General features: G+C 36.5%; 2 protein-coding genes across 2 annotated transcripts; one reads left to right on the top strand and one right to left on the bottom strand.

The window, feature by feature from the left end:
* LOC120016944 lies at positions 1–12,764 on the top strand. The gene is made up of 14 exons (XM_038869955.1): positions 1–332; positions 1,212–1,934; positions 2,371–2,577; positions 2,684–2,995; positions 5,079–5,164; positions 5,484–6,662; positions 7,377–7,518; positions 7,620–7,779; positions 7,933–8,096; positions 8,810–8,898; positions 9,295–9,394; positions 10,058–10,119; positions 11,685–11,844; positions 12,017–12,764. Exons 1-14 carry the CDS (start codon positions 150–152, stop codon positions 12,179–12,181), a joined length of 3,732 nt encoding a protein of 1,243 aa, XP_038725883.1. The 5' UTR covers positions 1–149; the 3' UTR covers positions 12,182–12,764.
* A 1,895-nt stretch (positions 12,765–14,659) lies between these two features.
* LOC119980040 (ribosome maturation protein SBDS-like) lies at positions 14,660–19,361 on the bottom strand. The gene is made up of 5 exons (XM_038822687.1): positions 19,070–19,361; positions 17,926–18,055; positions 17,654–17,854; positions 16,164–16,331; positions 14,660–15,334 (listed from the first exon to the last, which is right to left on the bottom strand). Exons 1-5 carry the CDS (start codon positions 19,201–19,203, stop codon positions 14,876–14,878), a joined length of 1,092 nt encoding a protein of 363 aa, XP_038678615.1. The 5' UTR covers positions 19,204–19,361; the 3' UTR covers positions 14,660–14,875.
* Positions 19,362–22,546: the final 3,185 nt, after the last annotated feature.

Raw genomic sequence — 22,546 nt, forward strand, 5'->3', positions numbered from 1 at the left:
GCCTCGAACAGACTGCGACTGTCCCTTCCAGCGCCGGTGACAAAACCCCTCTCTCACGTGTCTTTCTTCGTCTCGGGCCAAGGCCTTCACGAATAAACTGGTACTAGTAGCACTGTAGGTGATGGTCGTGTAGATTCAAACAGAGCAATATGGCGGTAGGGGGGACAAATTTCGCGTCGTTGTTTGAGAGATTGAAGGTGGAAGATCCATGGCTCCCTCCATCCACTTGGGAATCAATTCCTTCCGAAGGTGGCGTTCGCTTCTCCCAGCACGACATTGCCTCTTCGGCTTCTTCTCGCTCCGATCCTAACTACCAAACTTCTTCCGTCTCTGTAAGTGTCCATTTTCACATATATGTTATTGTTGGTACGTTACCCAGGTTAGCTGGTGTTCTTAATTTCGTGAACGAATAGCTTTTAGTTAGCAATATGACATTCCAATTGCTAATGTTTTTTATTTTGTTTGTATTTGGTGTACTGTGTCATTTTGCAAGGCCTGTGAACTGCTGTTTCTTATCTTATAGATATACTTAATTTCCATGATGAAATGTGAAGCACTTTGACTCGTCAATGATTAAGAAGAGGCATATAAGTTTCTGTTATGAATATGACTAAGTATAGTGGATGCAGTTTTTAAGGGATTGTAAACGACTATTTTACGAGCTTCAATTGTTAATTTGGTTGGTACGAGATATTAGTTCATTTCTATACTGCTGGGTTTACAGGATATTTGTTAATTAGTTGCATTTATTTATCTACTTGTTTTCTAGATGTATTGCCTGTTTTACCTTCTAAAACCCTAGTTACAGACATTTGATATTTGCACATGCGAGCATATCTTAGTCTCATAGAATGTCATAAACTCCCCTGTCAACTAGGTAAACTATTGGGGATTAACTTTTTGTTACAGTCATATAAAAGTTGCATATTATAGTTTTGTTTGATGCTAGTTTCAGTTCTGTCAACACGGTCTGTTATAAGTATGTTTATACCCAGTTTCTTACTATTTTAGCTTAGTATGTTTCTCTTGAGTCTCCCTTAGACGAATGGCTTTTCATTCATATGGGAAGAAGGAAAAAGGAAGATGAAGAATAACAAGGCAGTAAACTTTAGTTAATTTTACTTCTCTGTTCAAGCAAAGGATAGTAACGTTCATGATTCAGCTATTTATTTTTATTTCTCTCATGTCATAAGTATAAATATTTGCTGTAGGAGGCCAGTGTGGTGAGGTTAGCACTGAATGCATTACAAGGTGTACAGTCAGCCCTCATGAGCATTGAGAAACTCTCTGGCGCATTCTGTTTTGACCCAGCTGATCGGACTGTCAATCAAATTCCAAGTTTATGGAATAGGTCTTCAAGCACTCATGCTATAGGTAGTATGCTTAACTCCATAGGCTGCTCAGGTTGCTTAGTTTTTCTCCTGTATAGATTTGTAGATCATTTTACAAATTTGGATTTGGATTCGAATTCTGTTGGGGAACGACGTGAAATTTCTGCATCCACGGCAAATGTAAGTCATTGTGGTGGTGAAGTACAGGCACAGCAGGACCGCTACCCTCCTTACAGTCTTGTTAATCAGGCGTTTGCCATTGCTGTGAGAAAGGTTTTGGAAGGTTACACATGTGCACTGGATACATTGAGTGCATCAGTGGGATTAAGGCGTTCATCAAAGAAAGCTCCTTTGCATGCATCTTCTGGCACAGGATGCCTTAGTAGTGTAGTGCATCCTGAAGTAACACTGCTGGAGTTATACCTCCATACAAAGGAATTGAAGACTCAGATTGAAGCTCTCGGAAGTATATGCAACTTGCATAAGTTAGCTCTTTGCTTCTTATCATCGTCCTTTGAGGACGTAAATGCCAGTGCAGTTCTGGAATTTCAAAACTTCTATCAGGGAGGGGATCTGCTTACTTATTTGTATACTCAACTACAGGTGGGTCCAATTCTATTTCTTTCTTCTCTTTCTATAATGTCGGCTTGTTGCGCTGATTATACCTCTTTTAGTTCCTGATCCTTGTATCATTACTTTTTTGACGTACTTGTTCATTTCCACTGTTTTAATTATCAGCTTCTCTGAATGCATATTAAAAAGCCTTAATTTAGCTACTTCAATGAAGAATACATTAGAGTTAGGTATTTGCGCTGCTTAAATTTGTAAAATCTTCTCTGCAACAGGACATCCAACTGTTGGCTACTAATTATTGGATGTCATCCTCATCTGACATCTGGGAGAGTCATATGCTCTTTTTTAGTCTCATAACTTCTTTTACTTGCTGAATTTGCTGCAGCCAGATATTAGATTACTCTATTTCTTGAATTTATCAATTTATTTCTTTTGTGTTGTATACCAAGTTTCGATGTACATGCAGGTTGCTGATCCTGCACACTGTACTATACTCAAGTTTCTTTTTCTTCGGTCATGTGAGCCCTATTGTGGATTTATTAGATCATGGATATTCAAAGCTGAGATCCTCGATCCGTACAAGGAATTTTTTGTGGAATATGTTGAGAAACCACTGTCTTTTTCATGTATTGATTCTGGAAATTCCATTGACTTCTCATTGGCAAGTACTCAGGTAATGTTTTAGTTCTGAAACTCTGGTTCTTGAGAAATTATATACATATGCTGTAATTTGGAAGTAATTTTGAATCTTGTAATATGATTTTGCATGACCTCTTCAGGAGCGAGATGGAGTTGCTGTTCCCTGTTTTTTCAACGACTTCCTGGTTCCAATTTTGAGGGCTGGTCAACAGCTTCAAGTACTGATGAAATTACTTGAGTTTTGTTATCTTGAAGCCCCTGGAGCTCATATGTATCAGGATTTTCTTCCTTCTTGTAGTGGATTTTTAGGAAATGATTCCTTTTATGCATCTCCAATGATTTTAAGCAAAAAAAATTTCGAAGCCACCGTAATTGCAAGAGACAGCTATTATAGAAAGATGCAGGAGAAACTTGACAATCTTTGGACAAAATTAGAATTTAGATATCATCAGGTAATGCTAATATCGTCATCTGTTTGAGTGCGTTCATGCCTTCTTTTACAATATTTATTGATTAGAAACATGTACAACTTTTATAATAAGTTTTCTTTACCTTGTTTCATTGTTCATGTGCTACCGCTTAAACTTTCCCTTCGTTGATATTCTTTTTGTGCCTATGCCTCTCCCACTTGTTTGTTATAGACTTCAGAGAAAAGAGAAAGGAGACATTCGTCAGCGTAAAAAGGCTAACCGACAAAGTTCATTTTTTTGGCCATGCCGTAAAGTGAAATTATATCTTATATTAGTTAGAGATGTTGGCGAACTACTACGAATCTATACATTCCCCATCTATATCAAATCCCAACGAGAATAGAAGCAAGAGAGTGAGAGAGAGATAGAAAGGGAGAAGTGAGGGTAAGGGAGAAAAAGAAAGGGTGTTAGGGACGAAAGAGAAAGTATCCAATAGAGACAATAGATCACGTAGTCCCTGGAATCCAATATTGAACCTCCGCTTCGTCCTTTGCCCTGACTAAATCATCCCACTAGGAAAGATATCTTCTAGTCATCGTTTCAGTTGAGATTCAAGCATAGAAAACAAATAGCAATGAAAGGGCACTCGGAGGAGGTTCTTATGTTAGACTGAATTTACAATGAAGGTCTGAGGTACGAAGTCTTAGAAAGCTACTCTTGATCTTAAAGAAGATCCTATTGAGAAGATAGGTTTTTTTAAGAACTCCTAACCTACCTACCAAAAAGGGAAACACATCTGAGGGATACTAATATGAAGAATAGCCTTTCTTATTTGTATTGTCCTTGGGACACTCGTTATAATGTTATTTTCCTAGATAACTTTGTTAATTGAATTCACGTATGGATTGCCTAGAAACATTTATGCTTTCTAAACCGCTTTCCCGGCTTTATTGCTTATCTGTAACTACACATAAAAAAAGAAAGAAAGGAACGAACGAGATTCGCACTGGGCACAGCAAGCAAGAAGGCATGAGCTAATTATTCAAAGCAAGGTAATGTTTTTCACCGGAAACTCCCAAAACCTGATTTGATCGCTGAGAGCCCGCAAGAAGGGCAGGAGCTTTTTAGACCGAGGCTGGGGGAGAGATTTACTTACACGTTGGGCATCCTCGTCCACACGTCTTCTCGTGGGGACAACAGGGAAAGACCCGGCCGACCTGTCCAGGGCTCGAGGGCGAGCTTTATTTAAGAGAGAATGGGGAGTGAATCGAAAGGCTTCCGTTTTGGTTTGGGGGCTTTCGGGCTCCTCTCGATATTTTCCGTTGCTCTCCAAGTGTGTTTGTTCCCCCCCTTCTTCCTTACCATGTCAAGTCTTTGTGAAATAACTCCGATGAGAAGAAAAAGAAGGCGTTAAGAGACCCTACTGGTCCAACCCTAGACACTCTAAGATCCTTTTTCAAACCTACTCCCGTTTCTATTCAAGAGATAGATAAATAGACACATCCCATTGCACTGATCGGGGGGTCTGCTTAAAATAAGGAAATAGATTATCCCATTACGATGAAATTTGGGGTTCCTTGAGCATGCCAGCCTGGCATTATCATTGATCATGGTGCAGTGAACCAAAGATAAAATAAGAAAGCGACGGATTCGATCATGTTCGACAATTTTGAAAATGCTTTGTAGGGTTGATTAACTTATTTTTTCATTTTTTGTGATAATGGATTTACACACTGAAATATTTTAATATTCTTATTGTGGTAGTTTGTGCTTGTTCTTGGGTCTAGACTTGTCCAGTACATCAGCAAACAATCATGTCAAGTGTTCTTAACTTGCATAAATAAACGAAGGACTGGCAAAACTTAGCATCGCAGATTGCAGGTCCTCCCTTTAGAAATTTGTTTGTCTCATTGCCTATTGATTCCTATCAATGTCGCCCTGGCATGGGTGGGATCACTGAAAAAATGTGAGATATATGTATTCTTTATTATTGTATTGATTTCGTCTGGGGTTGAAAGTTGAATGACAATTTGCAGTACTGTTTAATTCGTTAGTTAGTAAATATTCTTTGTTTTCTGTTTTTCATACTGCTTATTTAGCAGCACGTAAAGCTTTCGTTTTCCAGGTAGTTCAACATGGTGCTGCTCCTATTTTATCAGATATTGGCGCCAGGAATGCAAGTGATGCAGTTTCACCAGAGCTGGATTTAAGGTCAATAGTTTCTTCCACAGTTAATGCAGTGTCCTCAATTGTCCCTCTCTCTTTCTCTCTCTATGCACGTCACTCCTTTTATGCATACATGTTTTTTCTCATGTGCATGTTAAATTAAGTTTACCGTGTGATGGTGTTGAAAGGTGCATGATTCTTTTATTATTTTTTGGTATTAGGAGGAATTTTGTTATTCTTGATATGATTTAATCTTTATTGAGGATGAATTTATTTCTTCCTTCTTGATCCTTGGTGGTTTTACATATTTTATTGCATAATCTCCTGCTTGCATGTGATTGCTGATTTGATCTTTCTGATGCAGAACTATAGGTGATGTGGATTCTGATGACTCTAGTGTGAAAGGTGAATTTATCTATCAGGTGGATACCTCTGATTTATCTGAATGTTCATCAATAAGTGACTCTGAGGTGCAAACTGACTCCCAGCTGCTGACTGAGAATCCTGATAGTTTGTTTGGGCATGAACAAAAATACTTCTCTGCCTTAAGGTTCTTTATAAGTAGCCCCATTAATTTTTCACCTCAGAAATCTCTTCAATGTGATGGTTCACATCATGTGGAAAACAATTTCCATGAGAGATGCGAAAGTACATGTGCACATGATGGCCATTCTATGCATTTTCGTTGTAGGGGAACCCTCCTTAGTAACATATCTACGCCTCTTGAGACTGGAGATTCATGCCGGTCACATAAATATGATAAGTTATGTACGAATACTGTACATTATAAAAGCTGGACCCTTGGCAACCATCTGAGAAATCCTTTTCTTGTGGATGGAAATTGTAGAGATGATCGAAGTTCGAATCAATCTGACACTGCTGAATCGGTGAACAAAAGGATTATGAAAGTCTTAAATGAAGACGAGCAACATATTGGCAAAGTACTTGCTACCAGCACTGCTGTAGTTGAAGATTCCTTTGTTGGGATTCAACCTGTAAATGAAATTTCTATATCTGATTTATCCACATTGAATTTTTGGAAGATTAATAACTGTCACAATCCCCTCAGTATGAACCCAATGTTGTCAAGAAAGGAATTGTTTAAGCAGACGGGTGAGCTTGGAGAGAGACAAAACTTAGAAAATGGGCAATCCTTGTCTTGCTTTGACTTCTCATCTGTAGTAGACCCTTGCAGAGCATGTGATAAGAAGTTATCTTCCAGTGCAAGACACCAAATTGGACCTGAGCATCTGTTATATTCCAACAGCAATGGTGACTGCCATCTTGAAGTACGTAATGGTGGAGACGAAATGGCTGCTAGTATTAAGACTTCTTCTGTTTATTCATGCTTGAAAGAAAATGATATTGTTGAAAATGTTTCGAAAAATGCTTCTGGAGGGGGAAGTTGGGAAAGTTTGCTCGGTAGTTCTCTTAATGATGATGATGAGACATTTGAAAATGTTGGGCAGAGTTTTTCAACAACTTTTGAGATGCCTCTTGATTTCATAGTTGACAAATGCCTGCTGCAAGAAATCTTGCTTCAGTATCCTTGTGTACAAATAAATACACTTCAGTCTGTGCATATTCAACTTTCCTATTATCTGTTTTTGCATACCTACATACAGTGTCACAGACGTGCATGAAAATGGGTATTGGAAAAATTAGGTCTAATTTCCTTTTTTTTTTTAATATTGGCTATGTAAGACGCACGCAGTGTTATAAGTAGAGGTCACTCTTCTCAATTCTCGAAAGGAATGGTGCTATAATGCCGAAGTCTACTTGGTATATATCTACAAGTGTGAATTGAAGGGAAGTTTCTAAGGAAAAACTTGTTATGAGAAGGGTGACATTTGCTATTTGGGTTGGTTGGTCAGACGCCTTTTGAGAACTTGACTTCTTGCTATATATGTGCTACAAAGAGTAATGATAGCCTAGAAATGATAGTGTCAGAGTAATGCAGGAATTAATTGGAACTAGACTTCTATGAGAGAGGCTAGGGATTTAGACGTGGGTATGTTCACTGAATTTCAATTCTTCTTCATTCCTTTTTACTTGTAAATTTTAATTTATGTTTGTGCATAATTGCTGATTGTTGATAATTATATCTTGAACTCGCTGAGATTCTTCTAGTACATTTTTCCTGTTTCCTCATGGTATTCATTGGGACCTGTAGAATCTTCCTCAGTGATCTATTATGGTCAAAGGTTCTGTTAGAGCAATCCTTCATGTGAATTATGTTTTTCCTTAACAATGCCAGATATAATTATGTCAGCAAGTTAACAATCAAATTGCTTGAAGATGGTTTTGATTTGCAAGAGCACTTGTTGGCATTGAGGCGTTACCATTTTATGGAGTTCGCGGACTGGGCTGATCTGTTTATCATGTCCCTTTGGCATAATGTATTTTGGTCTAGTAGCTTCTTCTGTACATTATACTTTATAATTTATTTGGTTCGCGTGACATTGCCTAATCCCATTTGTTTTGTTGCGTTGAATCACAGAAATGGTGTGTTGCTGAGGCAGATCAGAGAGTTTCTGCAATTCAAGGGCTTCTTGAGTTGGCGATTCAGAAGTCCTCATGTGAGCAAGACCATAATAAAAATAGGTTATTTGTGTACAATAAAGGAGATGATGTAATGTCCCTTGCGGCTTCAGCAATTGGTACACTTTTATTAATGTTTTTTTGTGTCTGTTTATTGAAAGAATTCCTAGTTGCAATTGGTCAAGTGCTCTTCATTTTTAGTTTCAAATTTTTTTTGAATTTCCTTTCTTTTCTGACTTTTTTACTGATTTTGATCATTTCAATTATGGCAGGAGTTCACTCCTTTGATTTTTTAGGTTTAGGTTATAGAGTGGATTGGCCAGTCAGTATTGTTCTTACTCCTGGCGCATTGAAAATATATGCTGACATATTCAGTTTTCTGATACAAGTGAAGCTTGCTGTTTTCTCATTGAGTGATGTATGGTGCTGTTTGAAGGTAAGCGTGCCTTTCTAGTATTTATTAGCCTTGTATTCTACATCCCTTTCCCCTCTGTTACAGTTTTCCTTGCATTCCTTTTATTTTTTCCTATTTGTTTAAAACAAGTGAGAGCTGCATATGATTCTTTAAAAAGATAGGTAATACTTGTGAGCTTCATGAGCATTCTTTGCGTGTGAAATATAGAATATCAAGTAGTTTATCTCCACTGATTCCTCCAGTTTCTTATATGCCCGAATCCTGATCTTCAGAATTAATTTCTTTTATTAAATATTTATGCATTTTGCGTGTGTGACTTTGTGTGTCTTTATATTTTTTTTTTTGTTCCGTATATTACTTAGTCCTTGTTCATATTGTTTATGTGGTACTATAACTAATTTATATGTTTCTTATGCATAAGATTTACAATTTTTAATTTTCGTAATTCCACATGAATTCTTTATCTGATTTCAGTAGCATTATTTGCTTATTTATTGTGTCTTTTACATGGTTAATCCTCTTTGTTTGCGCTGCTTGAGATAATGTATGACAAATCAATCAATTATTTATTAATAGATAGTTTAAAGTGCATGCAGTTGAGGGAACATTTGAATAGGCTGTCAATTTTATTTTATTCTGAAGTTCAATCACTCAGCAGTTGTTATCGAGAAATTGAAGTTCACTGGAGTTTAGGTGACTTTTGTTTGTAATACGGAATGTAACATCATCCACAGGAGGATTTGAGGCACCTGATAAGTCAGAATCATCGTTCTGCAGAGCATAGACCGGAAGTGGACAAACTTAATATGTTGATTAAGATGAGGTACACTTGGAAATTCTCCTTTCTACTTCAGTTTCTTGTCACTCATATTTTCATATTGCTATACAATGTTCGTGCATGGGAGGTTACGTTATCTTGCCCTTCCCTGACCCTATCTCCACTACGGTAGCATTTGACTTGCATTCTATCTGCTTTTGGCATTGTTTGATGGTTACTTAGACAAGGTTTGCAAGTTGTGTTTGTGTTTGGAAAAATATTTTGAAATAGTAAAGAGAGAGTGAGGTTTTAAAGTTATGCAATGTATTACTTCTTTTATGGTGCTGGGGTTTTAGAATGCGGGGATCATTTTTTGCACATCGGTTGGAGCCTTAAATTTGTTCACATCTTTACTTAGAGATGTACTTTTGTGAACAATTCAGATTCTCTGTTCTTTAACAGGCACCAGGTCAATCATTTTGCATCAACATTGCAGCAATATGTGCAGTCACAATTGTCTCACGTATCATGGTGCAGGTTTCTTCATTCCCTTAAGCATAAGGTTTGAGAAAACTATTTTTCTTTTCCCTCTTTTTTCATACTCTGTTCAAAGTGAATGATTCTGTGTTGGGTAAATTTTTAAAGAACTAGTCAATCTTGTCATTTAATTCTCAACTGACCTGTGAAGCCTACGACATGATTCAGTTATTGTTAGTAGCAAATGCATTACTTTCCATTAAACAAGGCGAGATTTATCTATATGGTGATCATTAGACTTCTTATGCTTACATTTAGTTTAAAATACTTTCTAGTTTCCAGGAAAATGATACAATTTTTACCAGTTTGAATTAAAAAATATCAGTTTGACGGAATAATCTACAACTCTGCCCTATTCAAAAGACCTCCAAGAACAAAATATTATTATTTTGTAATAGCGAATGCAGTTGTTGGTTTCTTTTCTACATGTTTTTGTGGTGGCTAAATCTAGAGCTGGGCTAAAAGTTCAGGAACAATTCATTTTATTTTTTCTGAGAGCAAGAGCAATTAGAGAAGTTGATTTATATATGATTTGTGATATTTCTGTACTTCTTTTGAATGCCATTGTTTGAAACACGGTCATGCAATTTGGTGTTATCCTCACACACACACCACATACGCGCGCGCACATATATCCTTTGGCTTTTCTTTTATTGTCAATTTGACAAACTTGCTTGTGGATTTGTAGGTCAAAGATATGATGGACATTGAGTCAGCGCATATGGCATATCTAACTGATTCTTTACACATGTAAGATATTGTTCTTCTGCGAGGTATTGTGATGTCATTTGCAAGAGCATTTTGGGTGAAAATTTTGCATAAATTCATTCCGAGGAAGTATTGCATCATCTTTTAACTGTCGAGTGCTGATCCCTGTCCTGACACGCAAAACAATAGTGTGATCGGTTTTGCAATTAATATTTGGTCCTCAAGTAGCACATATTTGTCTGGCCTTTTCTGTGAATATTTTGGTATTAGTTGTGCAGATTTCATTGGCTATCCTTGCTGAGGTTTACCATATGTTTACTCTAATTTTGTTTAGTTTTTAAGTTAGACGGAGTTTTTTTGAAAAGCAAGAACAATTGCAATGACTAATATGTCGTAGCTGTCCTTTTCTCTCGATATAAAACTGGCTACATTTTGCATAAGCCCTGCCCCCCAACATACACCCCCCCCCCCCCCCCCCCCCCCCCCATAGTGATGGATCTGGCATCTAAAGTTTTTGATATCATTTTTTTTTCTTTTATGCATCATATACGTTAGCAGCTAACATTTAATATAATGGTGTGCTCTTCAAATATTTATTTCATCGAAGGACTGAAGAAAGTGCATTTTACCGTCACCATGCATACGTGAATCATAAATATTTATTTTACATTTCAAAGATCGGAATGGTGACAAAATTTTGTAATCGGAATGGTGACAAAATTTTGTAAGTATATATTTTATTATTGCATTCACACTTGGTATTTGGAGTTCTGTCTGAAAGAGCAAGTCTACTATGATTCAAGTCCCATACCTTACTCATGATTTTTGAGAGTTACAGGTGGTAATTTCTAAAGGTGCATGTGTTTATTAGTTCAGAACTTAAAAGAGTTTATTGATTTGTTTTTGTTCAAAACGTGGAACCTCTCCAAGGTTGGCCCACATCGAACCATTCATACAGAGTAAACAAACCACCGGTATCAATTAATCCAAGTTGCACAAGGAGATTTAATCTCACACCATCGAGTTTATGATTGACTTTTCGTACACACCTTTTGTACTCTTCTTTGACTTTTTCTTACACAGATTTATGAATGATGTCATCATAAATATCATCCTTTAGGTTAAAACTGAGCAAACGTTTGGGGTGCCTAGAGTGATATGGCCTTGGGTGGTAGAACTGAGGGCATGATGTATACAACTTTGAAATGGGGTAATCTGATACTTTGAACTGAGCCATGGAATATTTCTGTGAAGCACTATTGACTTGAGTTGTTATTCTTGTTATAGAATGTTTATTCTTCTTGTTTATATATCATTTATCTATTATCTTCTTGTTGCGGATTTTAATGGACACAAGATGCTTTTCTTTTGGTTCTAGTTTTTACCTTTTATTAAATTATGGCATCTGGTGATTTCCTTGTTTTAGCTGGCTGCTAGACAGGGACTTATGTGGCCCCTTTGGTCTTCTATAGTTATTTGGTTTTGATTGAATATACTGTATCTTTTTTACCTCTGTTTGTACATGGATACACCTTTGGCCTTCTTAGTTTTTTACCTTTGCCAGATCAGATTTGATTTATAGTTAAGAATGACACAAACCTTCACAGATGTTTTCTCTCGGATGAAACACAGTCCATAGCTCACAACATTGCAAGCATTTTGCAATGTGCATTAGACTTCAGGTCTTGTCTTGCTGAGGGCAGATGGGAAGCGGGATTGGGTCAGGGAGATTTGCGACGTAAACTCTCTAGAGTCAACGTATCCCAGGTAAGTCTGACATCTTTATTCAATTTGTATTTGTTTTCTAATGTTACTCTATTGTCGATTTCAAATTAATTGATGTATTTTCATTAATTAAAATGTACTCTCGAATGGTTTTTGTTGAAATTGATAAGTAAGAGATCAGCTAACCGTGATCATGTTTGCACTTGTTTTCTAGGTTCTTGCCATTAAGCAGAAGTTTGAAAAGAATTTAAGAGAATTGCATTTGTGCTATCGCAAGTCACCAAAACATGGGCTGTTTGGTCTATCTCATTTATGGGGTTATCTCAACTACAATGAGTACTACTCTGAGCTTGGCAACGAAATCAGCTTTCATATGTAATGTAAGTTAAAAGCTTTTTGCCATGCTAATTTTGATGAGCAGCCGACTGAGATGTCAATTTGGTGAGTTAGTCTTCATGAGTTTTGATGATCAGAGTGAATTCTCGAAATTCATGGTGCTCTCTCTCTTCTTCCCTCAACGGAGCGCCTGATGTGATGTGCAGTGGTGTTTATGTTGTCTCATGTAAGTTATTGTGCTAACTAGTCGAGATCCACTTTGGGTGGCATATACGTTATCAAAGCTTCACGGTAAATGTGTGGTGTGGTTCATTGACCATCTGTTCAGGGGGGTCTTGATAGAATGAATGTCTCCCTTGATGTTTGTCCATTTTTGTTGGGAAATGACAACCAGACCCCAGAAGTTTGCTAGGATTCATAAACTAAACACACTCCCCCACGTTAAATTTGTCTTGTAAGTGGTGTCTATGTAACAAAATTGAAGTCCAGGGAAATTGAATGCGTTATATCAGTGTATATTTGTTAATCAGTGTGTAGTCTAAACTCTGAAGTGTCTTGTTGTATCTATACCTATATATAAAGGAGAGGCTCTAATCAATTGTTCTCATTATTTGACACTTGAACAATCAATTTGTACAATTAGTTGTCATATGGATTCATAAGAATTCTCTATTTCTCCTCTCAAAAAGCTCTCATAACCAATTAAATATTAATCAAGTTTTGTGCATGTTCTTATTCTATTTTATTTATAGATAACTTGAAAGTATTTATGTTGAATTCGTTAAGCTAATCACATTAATTGTACAAGTAATAAGTGATGATTAGTATATAACAAGAAGTACAAACCTTTGATATTTGATAATACAATTTGTCGATAGAACGATAATACAATTGTTGACATTCGAGTAAGTTAACTTTATGAGCACAAAATCAATTATAATGGCCACACCTTGAAGAGCAAGGATAATTAAATTAATTTAATGAATTTACGTTTTAAAGGGTGACAATTCAATTCGTTGGAAAGCTCTCTGCAAGTGTAGAATCACAAATTGTATTTGCTTGCCTTGATATATAGAGACAAAAAATAAAACTATGATTTGACGATTTTTTTCTTCCCTTGATTCTTCTATGAATTAATTGCGTGTTTTCAGCATTGTTTAGACAATCGCTTGGGGGTTCTTACATGTTTCTCATCATTTTCGCCGGTTTGATGTTTCTATGATTTGACGGCTTATCCCATCAAGATTTCGTGCTTTTACTCCAATTGTCGAAGGTGACCAGTACAACTTATTCCAGAAGCTTAGTTTAGGTAAGCTTGAATAAGGTTTTCAACCCTTCTCTCTGATGTAATTTTCTCCTCCTCCATACAATAACATGCATTTTTTTTTCCATCAAAGTCTCTTAGAATTAACTAGGCAGATTTTGATGAATGAATAGGAGATGTTTGCTACTTGGAATGTGAAAATGATGTGTTCAATAGACAAGAACCTTTCATGTGGCTCGCTAGTATGTCTTACGAAATCAATGGAACCCTTCTTTGAGAAAGAAGACTGACGTACTCAATTGATAAGTACAAAGGGAACAATTTATTTTTGCCGAAACAAACTTTGACCTTTTGTTAATAATCGTTTTTTGTAATACCTCTACTTTCAAGAACAACAGGCTATCCTCGAGAATGGAACTTTTTGTAGACAGGTAAACTACATATTTCTTGACGCAAATAAGGTTGGTTCTCTTATGGGTTTCTAAAGAAACTTTCATATGTACCACAAACATTTTTTTCCGTTACATATTCTAGGTTGAGGAACTTCGTGGTTTCTTCTCATCAACTAATGGCTAAGTATCTCCGAGTACCATCCAGTAAAAAATTCACTAAACATTGCCTAAAAAAAACCATTGGTGTTCCAATCCTGTTATAAACTACCCTTGCTTTATGGGCATGCTAATCCGCGAGTAACGCGAGTATTCAACTAGTTTATACATTATTCCGGAAGACACAAAAGTGGTCTGTGTAACTAAATGGTTGCCCTAGTGCGTGTGCGTTTTTGTGTGTAGCATCTATAACTTGAAACCTTAAATGTTTGCATTATCACAAAAAATTACCAGCGCTCCAGCAATCAAGCCATCTGAATTTGCCATTGTAGGCTGATGATTTCTTCCTTCTTTTTTACTCAGGCACAAAGAGGTTAAAACAAGCAACTGTTATGTCAGAAATTCATTAGCAACCAAAAAGCTGTTAAAATAAGGAGCAATGACAATGACGGCAAGGGCTGTGACCATCTTGAACCTTCTAGTTCAGTACGAAATCCATGCATATGAATAAAGAGACATTCAGCTTTGATGCTGCTATGTTAATGGGGGGAGGGTGCTGAAGCTCTGGAACAATAAGCACTTGCAGAAATAGACTTAATGGCTACGGCCAAGAAGCAGAAAACATCTTTGCAGGCACCTAAGACCTACGGAACAAATGGCATCTCCTTTACTCATTAGTAAAGAATGAGAGAGAGAGGTCGATTCAATCTTACTCAGATGCACAAATGTATACTAAGAAAGCCGATTACTTTTCACCTGATAATATAAGTTTTCAGTGTTGCACAAGGGTTCTGAAAATCATAAACTACTTCTAATAGTTGATTTGTTCTGTCGTATATAAAATTTTCCCAATACATATCTAGAAGGCCACATAAATTCACGTGCAAAAGCGGGGCCATGACACGAGAAAATTGTCAGCCCTACCTCAAAATGAATAATCCTGCAAATCTGCATTTGAGTCACCTAGCTCCAAGTCAGCCAAGCATTCTTCCGCAGTAAGGGGTGGAAGCTGTCTTGTCTTGCGCCTTAAGTTATGCTTGTGCCAGTCGCTTTTAAAGTGCTCTCTGTATTGCTTGGAGTCCCCCACAAATGCATAGCATGTGCTGCATTTATTTTGCTTTATCCGTCCTTCAGCATTCCCATTTCCTGACGAGAGAGCTTGCTCTTGTAGTCTCTCACTCGATTCGGGTACGGATTCCATAAATTCCTTGTGTACGAAATCCTTGGGCAGGGATGCTGGTGGAAGATCCTCATGATCATCATAATGATCTACATTCGTATCCCCTTCACAGTGCACAGACACTGCAAGAATTTCCAATCTTCCCTGCATACTCCTTATGAAGGCATCACAATCCCGGAATAGACTCGGATCCATTTCACATACCTGCAAAACAACGGGACACCATGGAAAAGGAAAGGAATCAAAAGAGACCTTACAGACCAAAAAGCGGAATTCTGATTGCTTGGAATAGAATAACACAGAATGCAACTAAGTAGAAATATCACGTAGAATAACACTATAAAATGCAGCAATATAAACACATATTTACATGTAAATCTCAATCCAAGAACTACAATGTGCTTATTTTGTTTTCTCCAACAGAATGAATATGATTAAAATGTATAAATCTAATAAAATTAAAGGTTTTAACTACTACACAACTTCAACATTTATCGTAAGCAATGCAAGAAAGAGGGGGTTACAAGCAAGAACCAGCAAAATGATTGTAACCTGTTGTACCCTTTATTTTGTTAATAGATATTCAAGTTGCCAAAGAAAACCTATGTAACAATAAAATGTGCAAGCACTTGTCCATTTTAAATTTTGTGATTCTGTAACAACACCCATGCCGTGTGCACGGGATAAAAAAGAGCACAAGTGCACAAATACATTTGTTTACAAGAGTCATCATTTGAGTGGGGAAAAAACACTTCTCTATATTGAGGTCAGTAGTGTTCCAAAGAGTAAGAAACAGAAAATAGCTCAACAAAAGTAATTTCTAGGTTGTATAACAAGTTCTTTATCCTAATAATATTTTTAGTTTTCTACGGTTCTCATATACACAACTTGTTCAAATCACTGCATCAAAAAACATACAAGCAAAACTGAAGTTACAACTCAATCAGGAGGGAACATAAATGTGTCATAAAAGCACATGCTAGCAGAAAATGAAACTAAATAAAAGTATAAGCAGGGTACAAGTCAGCCTTACAACTGATAATTGATTTCCAGATTCATCTCTTGAAGCTATGCAAGCACTCCATGAATCTAGTTTCTCATTAAGAGAAGAAAATTTTTGAGCAGGAACAGTGAGCCGTAGTTTCATTGGAGACCGCTTTATTGGGAAGTGCTTCAGAAGCTCACGAATGACTTCTAGGGCCTGCAAAAGAAATTTCATCAGCTACACAAAAGCAAAATAAAATCAGAAATCTAGTAACAATAAACATGTATACTAAGAAAATTCTGGTATATTTGGGAGCTTAATGATGTGATTTAGAATGACCATCTTCTTTGAGTTATTGGCAATAGAGATTGGACTTGCAAATAATGAACTGTAAGAATGCTAGAGCAGAGAACTTGCATTTGCTAGAGGAAATATTACTTGCAGGATGTCTTGTCTTTCAGCAATGCATCTAATAAAATGACAAGATATCCAGGCTTTGCCACAATGCCCTTAAAGCTTTAGCTACTTTTCCTCACTCTTGCTATCAGATGTTTTACATGATTTTTTCAAGATTTACTTAAATTTCTGAAAAAATGGTTACTCAAATGCAAATTTATTAAAGCCTTGCCATTTTTAAGAAATAATATGTTTCACTTAAAAGTTCCAAATTTTACTTACCTTATGAAGAGTTTACCACAAGTAACTTGAATGTTTACTCGCAAACGACAAAAAGGTTATCAAGCCCTAAAGGCATCATAGAAAAGCCCATGGATGTCCACATTAAACGAACCAAGGAATGCATTAAGACTGTTACAGGATGAAAACCTGAGGGAAAAAAAAAACCCAACAAGAACAAGTCCATTTGCACATTCTAAACTTTGTAGAATTCAATTCAGTTTCCATTGGACAAAAAAAAAATGGAAGCTTTACACATCATCCAATGGGGGATAAAATTTTGAGTGGCACTTCAGTCTTTCAAAACCAAAATCAGACTTACGTGCTCCTTACTTGAGTTTATCTTCTTCACTGTAACATCGCATACCACTAAATAATAAAGATACAGTAATTAAAGAAATACAGCAGCCACCATCCTTGTCCCTCTAGTTCTACCTATTTCTATAAGTACTTCACTCAATTATGTACCACAAGTTTTCTTTTCCTTTTCTCTTTTCAGATAATTGCTATGCTTCACATGGCAGAGATGAGATCTGAGCTAGAATAACATTGTTTTCTACAAATATTTCTTTCTGTTCTCAAATCGTAATTAAAACCTTCTATAAAAGATTACAGGTAATATTTGACCAATCAATTTTGTGTTATTCAAAACAGTAGAGTGACGTAGAACCCTATGGATGGTAAATTTATAAGAAAGGTCTTTGATTTCAAACGATCTCTACAAAAAATGTTTCCAATGAGAGTAAATGCCAGAAAATTAGCATATACTTGTGCAACCAAGTACAACACGAAAATCGTAAACTACTTACATAAATCATAAAACAGGAAATGATGCGTATGCTGAACTATAGAAATAAGGTTACCTGCTTTTTGGAGCTACTATGCTGATCAACTGCAAAATGAATCTCATGCATCAGTCGCTCAACCATGTTGATAGTATAAGGGCGCTGAGTTTCAGCATTTATTGTTTTCTGCATAACAATAGTTGCAATGTCCCGAAACTGACTGGAGAATTGAGACTCCCTCTCCTTCCCAGCAACTTGAAGTTCACCCTTGTCCAATATCTACCATTATAAACAGTATAAGCCAGCTGATGCATATAAATCCTTAAATTAACAAATAGTAAATGCCCCACCTCCAGACATATTTTAGTTTGATCATCTGTTCCAAAAGCTTTGGTTAAATCTTTTGTCTTGGCAAGAATTCCTTTAGAAACATTTGAATACACCGTATGACTCTGCAACACCTCATCCAAATCCTTCTCTCTGTTCAAAATTTTAAGATAACACCTAGTAAATATCCACATATTTATTGCAAGCAAGCCCCTTGGTTCGCATCGTCATCAAAACTTTAGTCCCAAACAGGTTTCACAATACATATGTTAGATTTTGCCAAACATACTCAATTTCAATAAGAGAGTAGACTTATTATCCACAGAGAACCATTTATTAAAACCCATAAATGGCCGACATAGAGAAAGATGTTAATCAACATCTAAATACTGCTTCAGAAGGGTGTCTACAAGCACAAGGCTCTGCATGTTGAGCAGTCTCTTTCTGTCTCAGGGAAGTCTTCTCCAAAGCATGGGTTAGGGATTTGCATAAGAGCGAGGATCATTTAATTCTATCTCCAAAAATACAAACATAACTGAGTAGATAAAGAAGCAAACAAAAGGACAGAGTAGAAAGGATCCAAAAGGAGTGGAAAATTTCTTGTCAACAAGCAAATAAATGATGCATACATGAATAGATTAGCAAGCAATAATATGTGCCAACTTTTATGAAAGAAGATAAGGTTCCTGGCAAGCCACAACAAGTGAAGCAATCACCTCAACTTCTACCACACAGTTTTAAGCTGAAAGCCTCAAACACTCAATTTTGACTAGTGCATGGAGGCAGTCAGGCTCATACTTGCAAAGCAGCTAATCAGGAATCCCCTATACCCTGATGTTTACATACTAGTACTTAAATTTGAGCAACCCAGGCAATCCGTACCCAACATCAGTAGACATAGTAGCATTGACATATAGTCTACAATTCTGTAACACTACCCTAAATGATTAATTTTCTTTCCTTCAATCTAACACTATAATCTACCAACCTAAGCTTATATCCGATGAGAATTCACTTGTTCCAGGAAACAATAACGTGGTTAATATTGGTTATTCAGCAGTAATTCCATAAATACGAAAGAAAGAAAAAAAAAAAGCGTTACGTGATGATTTAATACAGAGACAGATGCACAGAGTCAAAGACAGAGAGCGGTGGACGAGTACTTACACACCAGAACGCCATGAAAGGACCTTGTTCTTGTAGCAGGCAATCTCGAAACGATTGCCGTGCTTTTTCAAGCGAACCACCGCTACGTTAGTTAGCCTCTTTTGCCCAATAGGCTGCACTATCGTCTTCGACATATCGCTCTGTCAGACCACTCTACCTGTATAAACTAGGTTTTCAATTTCAAGATCTGCACAAATACTGCTTCAGCCTTCGCGTATGTTCTCGATCTGGCTTCTGCGACTTTGACGGCATTCAAAAGTCGAGGGGCGGTTAGATATTTGTTAAGGATAATGCTTGAGATATTTGTTAAGGATAACGCTGTGGAGGGTTGGATATGATTGTTTTTAGTTCATGGTTATTTTTAATATTACATATATTTGATAGTTATTTTAATATTACATAAATTTGGAGGGGTTGGATATGAAGTGAGTTTTACATATGTGTTTTTAATCAATAATTATTTTAATATCATATAAATTTGACATAAATTTGAGAGATTTTTAGAGTCATATTTTAACGGTTTCTAACATTGTTCATTTGTTAAATACAACTTCACAGTTAAATACATTGCACTATCAATTTAAAATGTGAGTGTTTTGTTAAATACACTATCCCATTTTGATTATTATATCCTCTAATATATTTTGATAAGAATACACCCACACACATATACAATCCCACCAATTTCAAAAGCAGATAATTACAAGTTGATTAACAAAAGCCAAGTATATTTCTTCACTGCAAATTTTGTATTGTTTCTTCTCTAAATTCCTTTTTGTTTATAAAAGCTTATCCCATTATTGCATAATAGAACACAAAATGTTTAACCAGAAACTGACAAACCCATTACGACAAAACAAATCCAACCTTAGTCCATAACAAGACTGATGGATTATAACTACAAAGCTCAGCACATTCAGAACTCAATTTTTTCACAAATTTAAGTGTGCTTCTTCTTCATCCGGGTCCTCTTCTTTAAATGTCAATGCCTGACAAACAGAGTCTCCTGCCACCTCCTCCTCAGGAGCAAAGTATGATCTCCTCCCAGCCAATTCAGCAACCTTTTTTGCAGCCCCAAAATCTCTTGGACTCTCATTGACACACAGAGCTATCCTGATCCTTGGCAGCTGCTCCTGCCGTATAGCCATAAAGGATTGTGGAGGTTCCTCATCCTCTACAACACCCTTGTACACCACCAACTCATTTGGAATCTCCCACCTCCTCTTCACTCTGGTATCAATTTTATGCATCACTGCATTCCCACGTGAAACGTGTCTTGTCAAACCTTTGCACATTGGCAATAAGAATGTTTCACCAACTGCGCAGCAATAAAAAAAATTTAAGGAAAAAACTATCTTTACTTCCACACATACTCTTTAGCTAACAAACTTTACACGAGAAATTTATTAATAGCACACACATGAATTGCTCTGATCAGACAAAACCAATGGAATAACCAAGAAAGTTAACCTTGCTTCATTTGCACACTTGAACAGATGCATGTATATTCTTATGAAGCTGAATAAAATGAAAAATTAAATCATTTATTTACCCAACTTTCTAGGTAACCAAAATAGACCAAGAACTTGAAGAAACAATCCTAAAAGGGGCAAAACGGACACCTTGTACAGAGCTACAAACTTTAATTTTCTTCAATAAACAAAATACAAAATCAATCATACTAGTTTTCAGTTATGACTAAAAAAAAAAGGTTTCAGTAGGAATACATAAAAATATTATTAATGCGTAGAGTATGCACAAACATAAATATGCAAAGGAATTAATGGCATCAAGATTATATACATATTACATAAACTGTGTATGCTCAATTAGTCGTGAGATCAATAGAATCTGTGGTTACTGTCTCTGATCCTACAAGACTCATAAACCAGGTGATGCGTAGCGTATAAATGGCCTCCCACCTTGATACATCTCCGTCTCGAAATCATTTCCAAAACACTGCAACTAGTGGAATATGAGCGTCGTCTTTAAGATACACCTTTACAAAATGATTTCCATTCAATTATCATCTCAAGACGAATGCGAGTTGATGTTCTTGGTCTTCGTAATCGAAGAAAAGTCAAGCATTGTTGCTGAGAAATCAAACATAGTGTACAAGTGTAGCATATGGCTATCATATGTCTCATATCTGGCATTGTCATCCATCTATCATATGGGGCATTAGACGTATAGTATTATAATGCATATCGTAGTTCACGTACTCTATAGATTCCCCTTTGTATAACCTCTCGTACATAAATATATGTGAGTCTAACTCTGCTAATAGTTCCATCCTCACTCTACGCCAACCATCATCATTATAGCCAACCAACCCAACAATTGCTCTAAAGCCACAATGTCCATTAGCCATAATATCTTGGACACTTTCAATATACAAATGTAGACCCACTGGGAAAGCAACAATAAGATTTTGCGAACCCAAGCGTGGAAGCATATGGCTCTGTTGTAGGTAATTTTAGGACGTACACTCTTAATTTTTCTTTAACTAGCTAGTTACCACTGGTAAGTGACTATCATTTACTGACTCTACCCTTTCAAATGCAGATGGTTCACAACGGGTACTATTATCCACTTTACAACGTTTCTTTAAACTTGGGCGTCCTCTTATTTTCAATTTCATTATTGGTGCTACCAAATGGGTCATCTCAGGTCGTAAGATCTCAGTCAATTTCCTAACCAAAATATTTCTTTCATGCTCACCTACTTCATCGAGTGTTTGAATGAATTCCACAACCGAAGGAATCTGCGCTCCAGGGACACGAATATTCACTTTATCATCCGTTGATTCTTTAGGAATTTTTAAAATTTGAAGCTTTTTCCAATGACGATCCACACATGATAGTGGTATAGGACGTCCCTCCATTCTATACTCCACAATCTCATGGGCGCAAGGTAACTCATGAGTTTTTTTTTATCGATCAATCATAGGTGTTTGAATCAGGTAAGCCAATGCCATCTGCCTTCTTACACTCTTTCAAGATGAGTTCCATACCTGCAATTGACACAAACCCTCTAATCTCCCTGAATTCCCTTGGTCTGAAGTCGTGTTGTACCACATTCATACTCTTTTCAAATGATGCTTTTATATCTGCGTGTTGAAGCTCTAAAAGAGTATCAATCTTGTTCCAGCATGTGTCAAAATTTCCTTGACTTGAACTGAGTTGGCGTTTCAATTTTGAATGTGCACTCTCAGCCCTACAAGCCAAAAAAAGCTTATAAGTATTTTTAAAATGTCACTGACTTATATATTATCCAGAAATTATAGTTAAAATTTAACAGAGTTATAAGTTTTTTTAATGGCCATAAACTTATTAGTCTCATTCACCACTTGATAGTAGAGAAGGTGCCAAGTGCTCAAGTATCGATCCAAAGAGAGAAATTAGTATTGACACAAAGGTGAGAAATTAAATTAAAAATACACAGTTAATCATGCAAAAGAATGTACAAACCGTATAT

This window comes from Tripterygium wilfordii, chromosome 15 (genome assembly GCF_013401445.1).
Source record: "Tripterygium wilfordii isolate XIE 37 chromosome 15, ASM1340144v1, whole genome shotgun sequence".
NCBI classification, from domain to species: Eukaryota; Viridiplantae; Streptophyta; class Magnoliopsida; order Celastrales; family Celastraceae; genus Tripterygium; species Tripterygium wilfordii.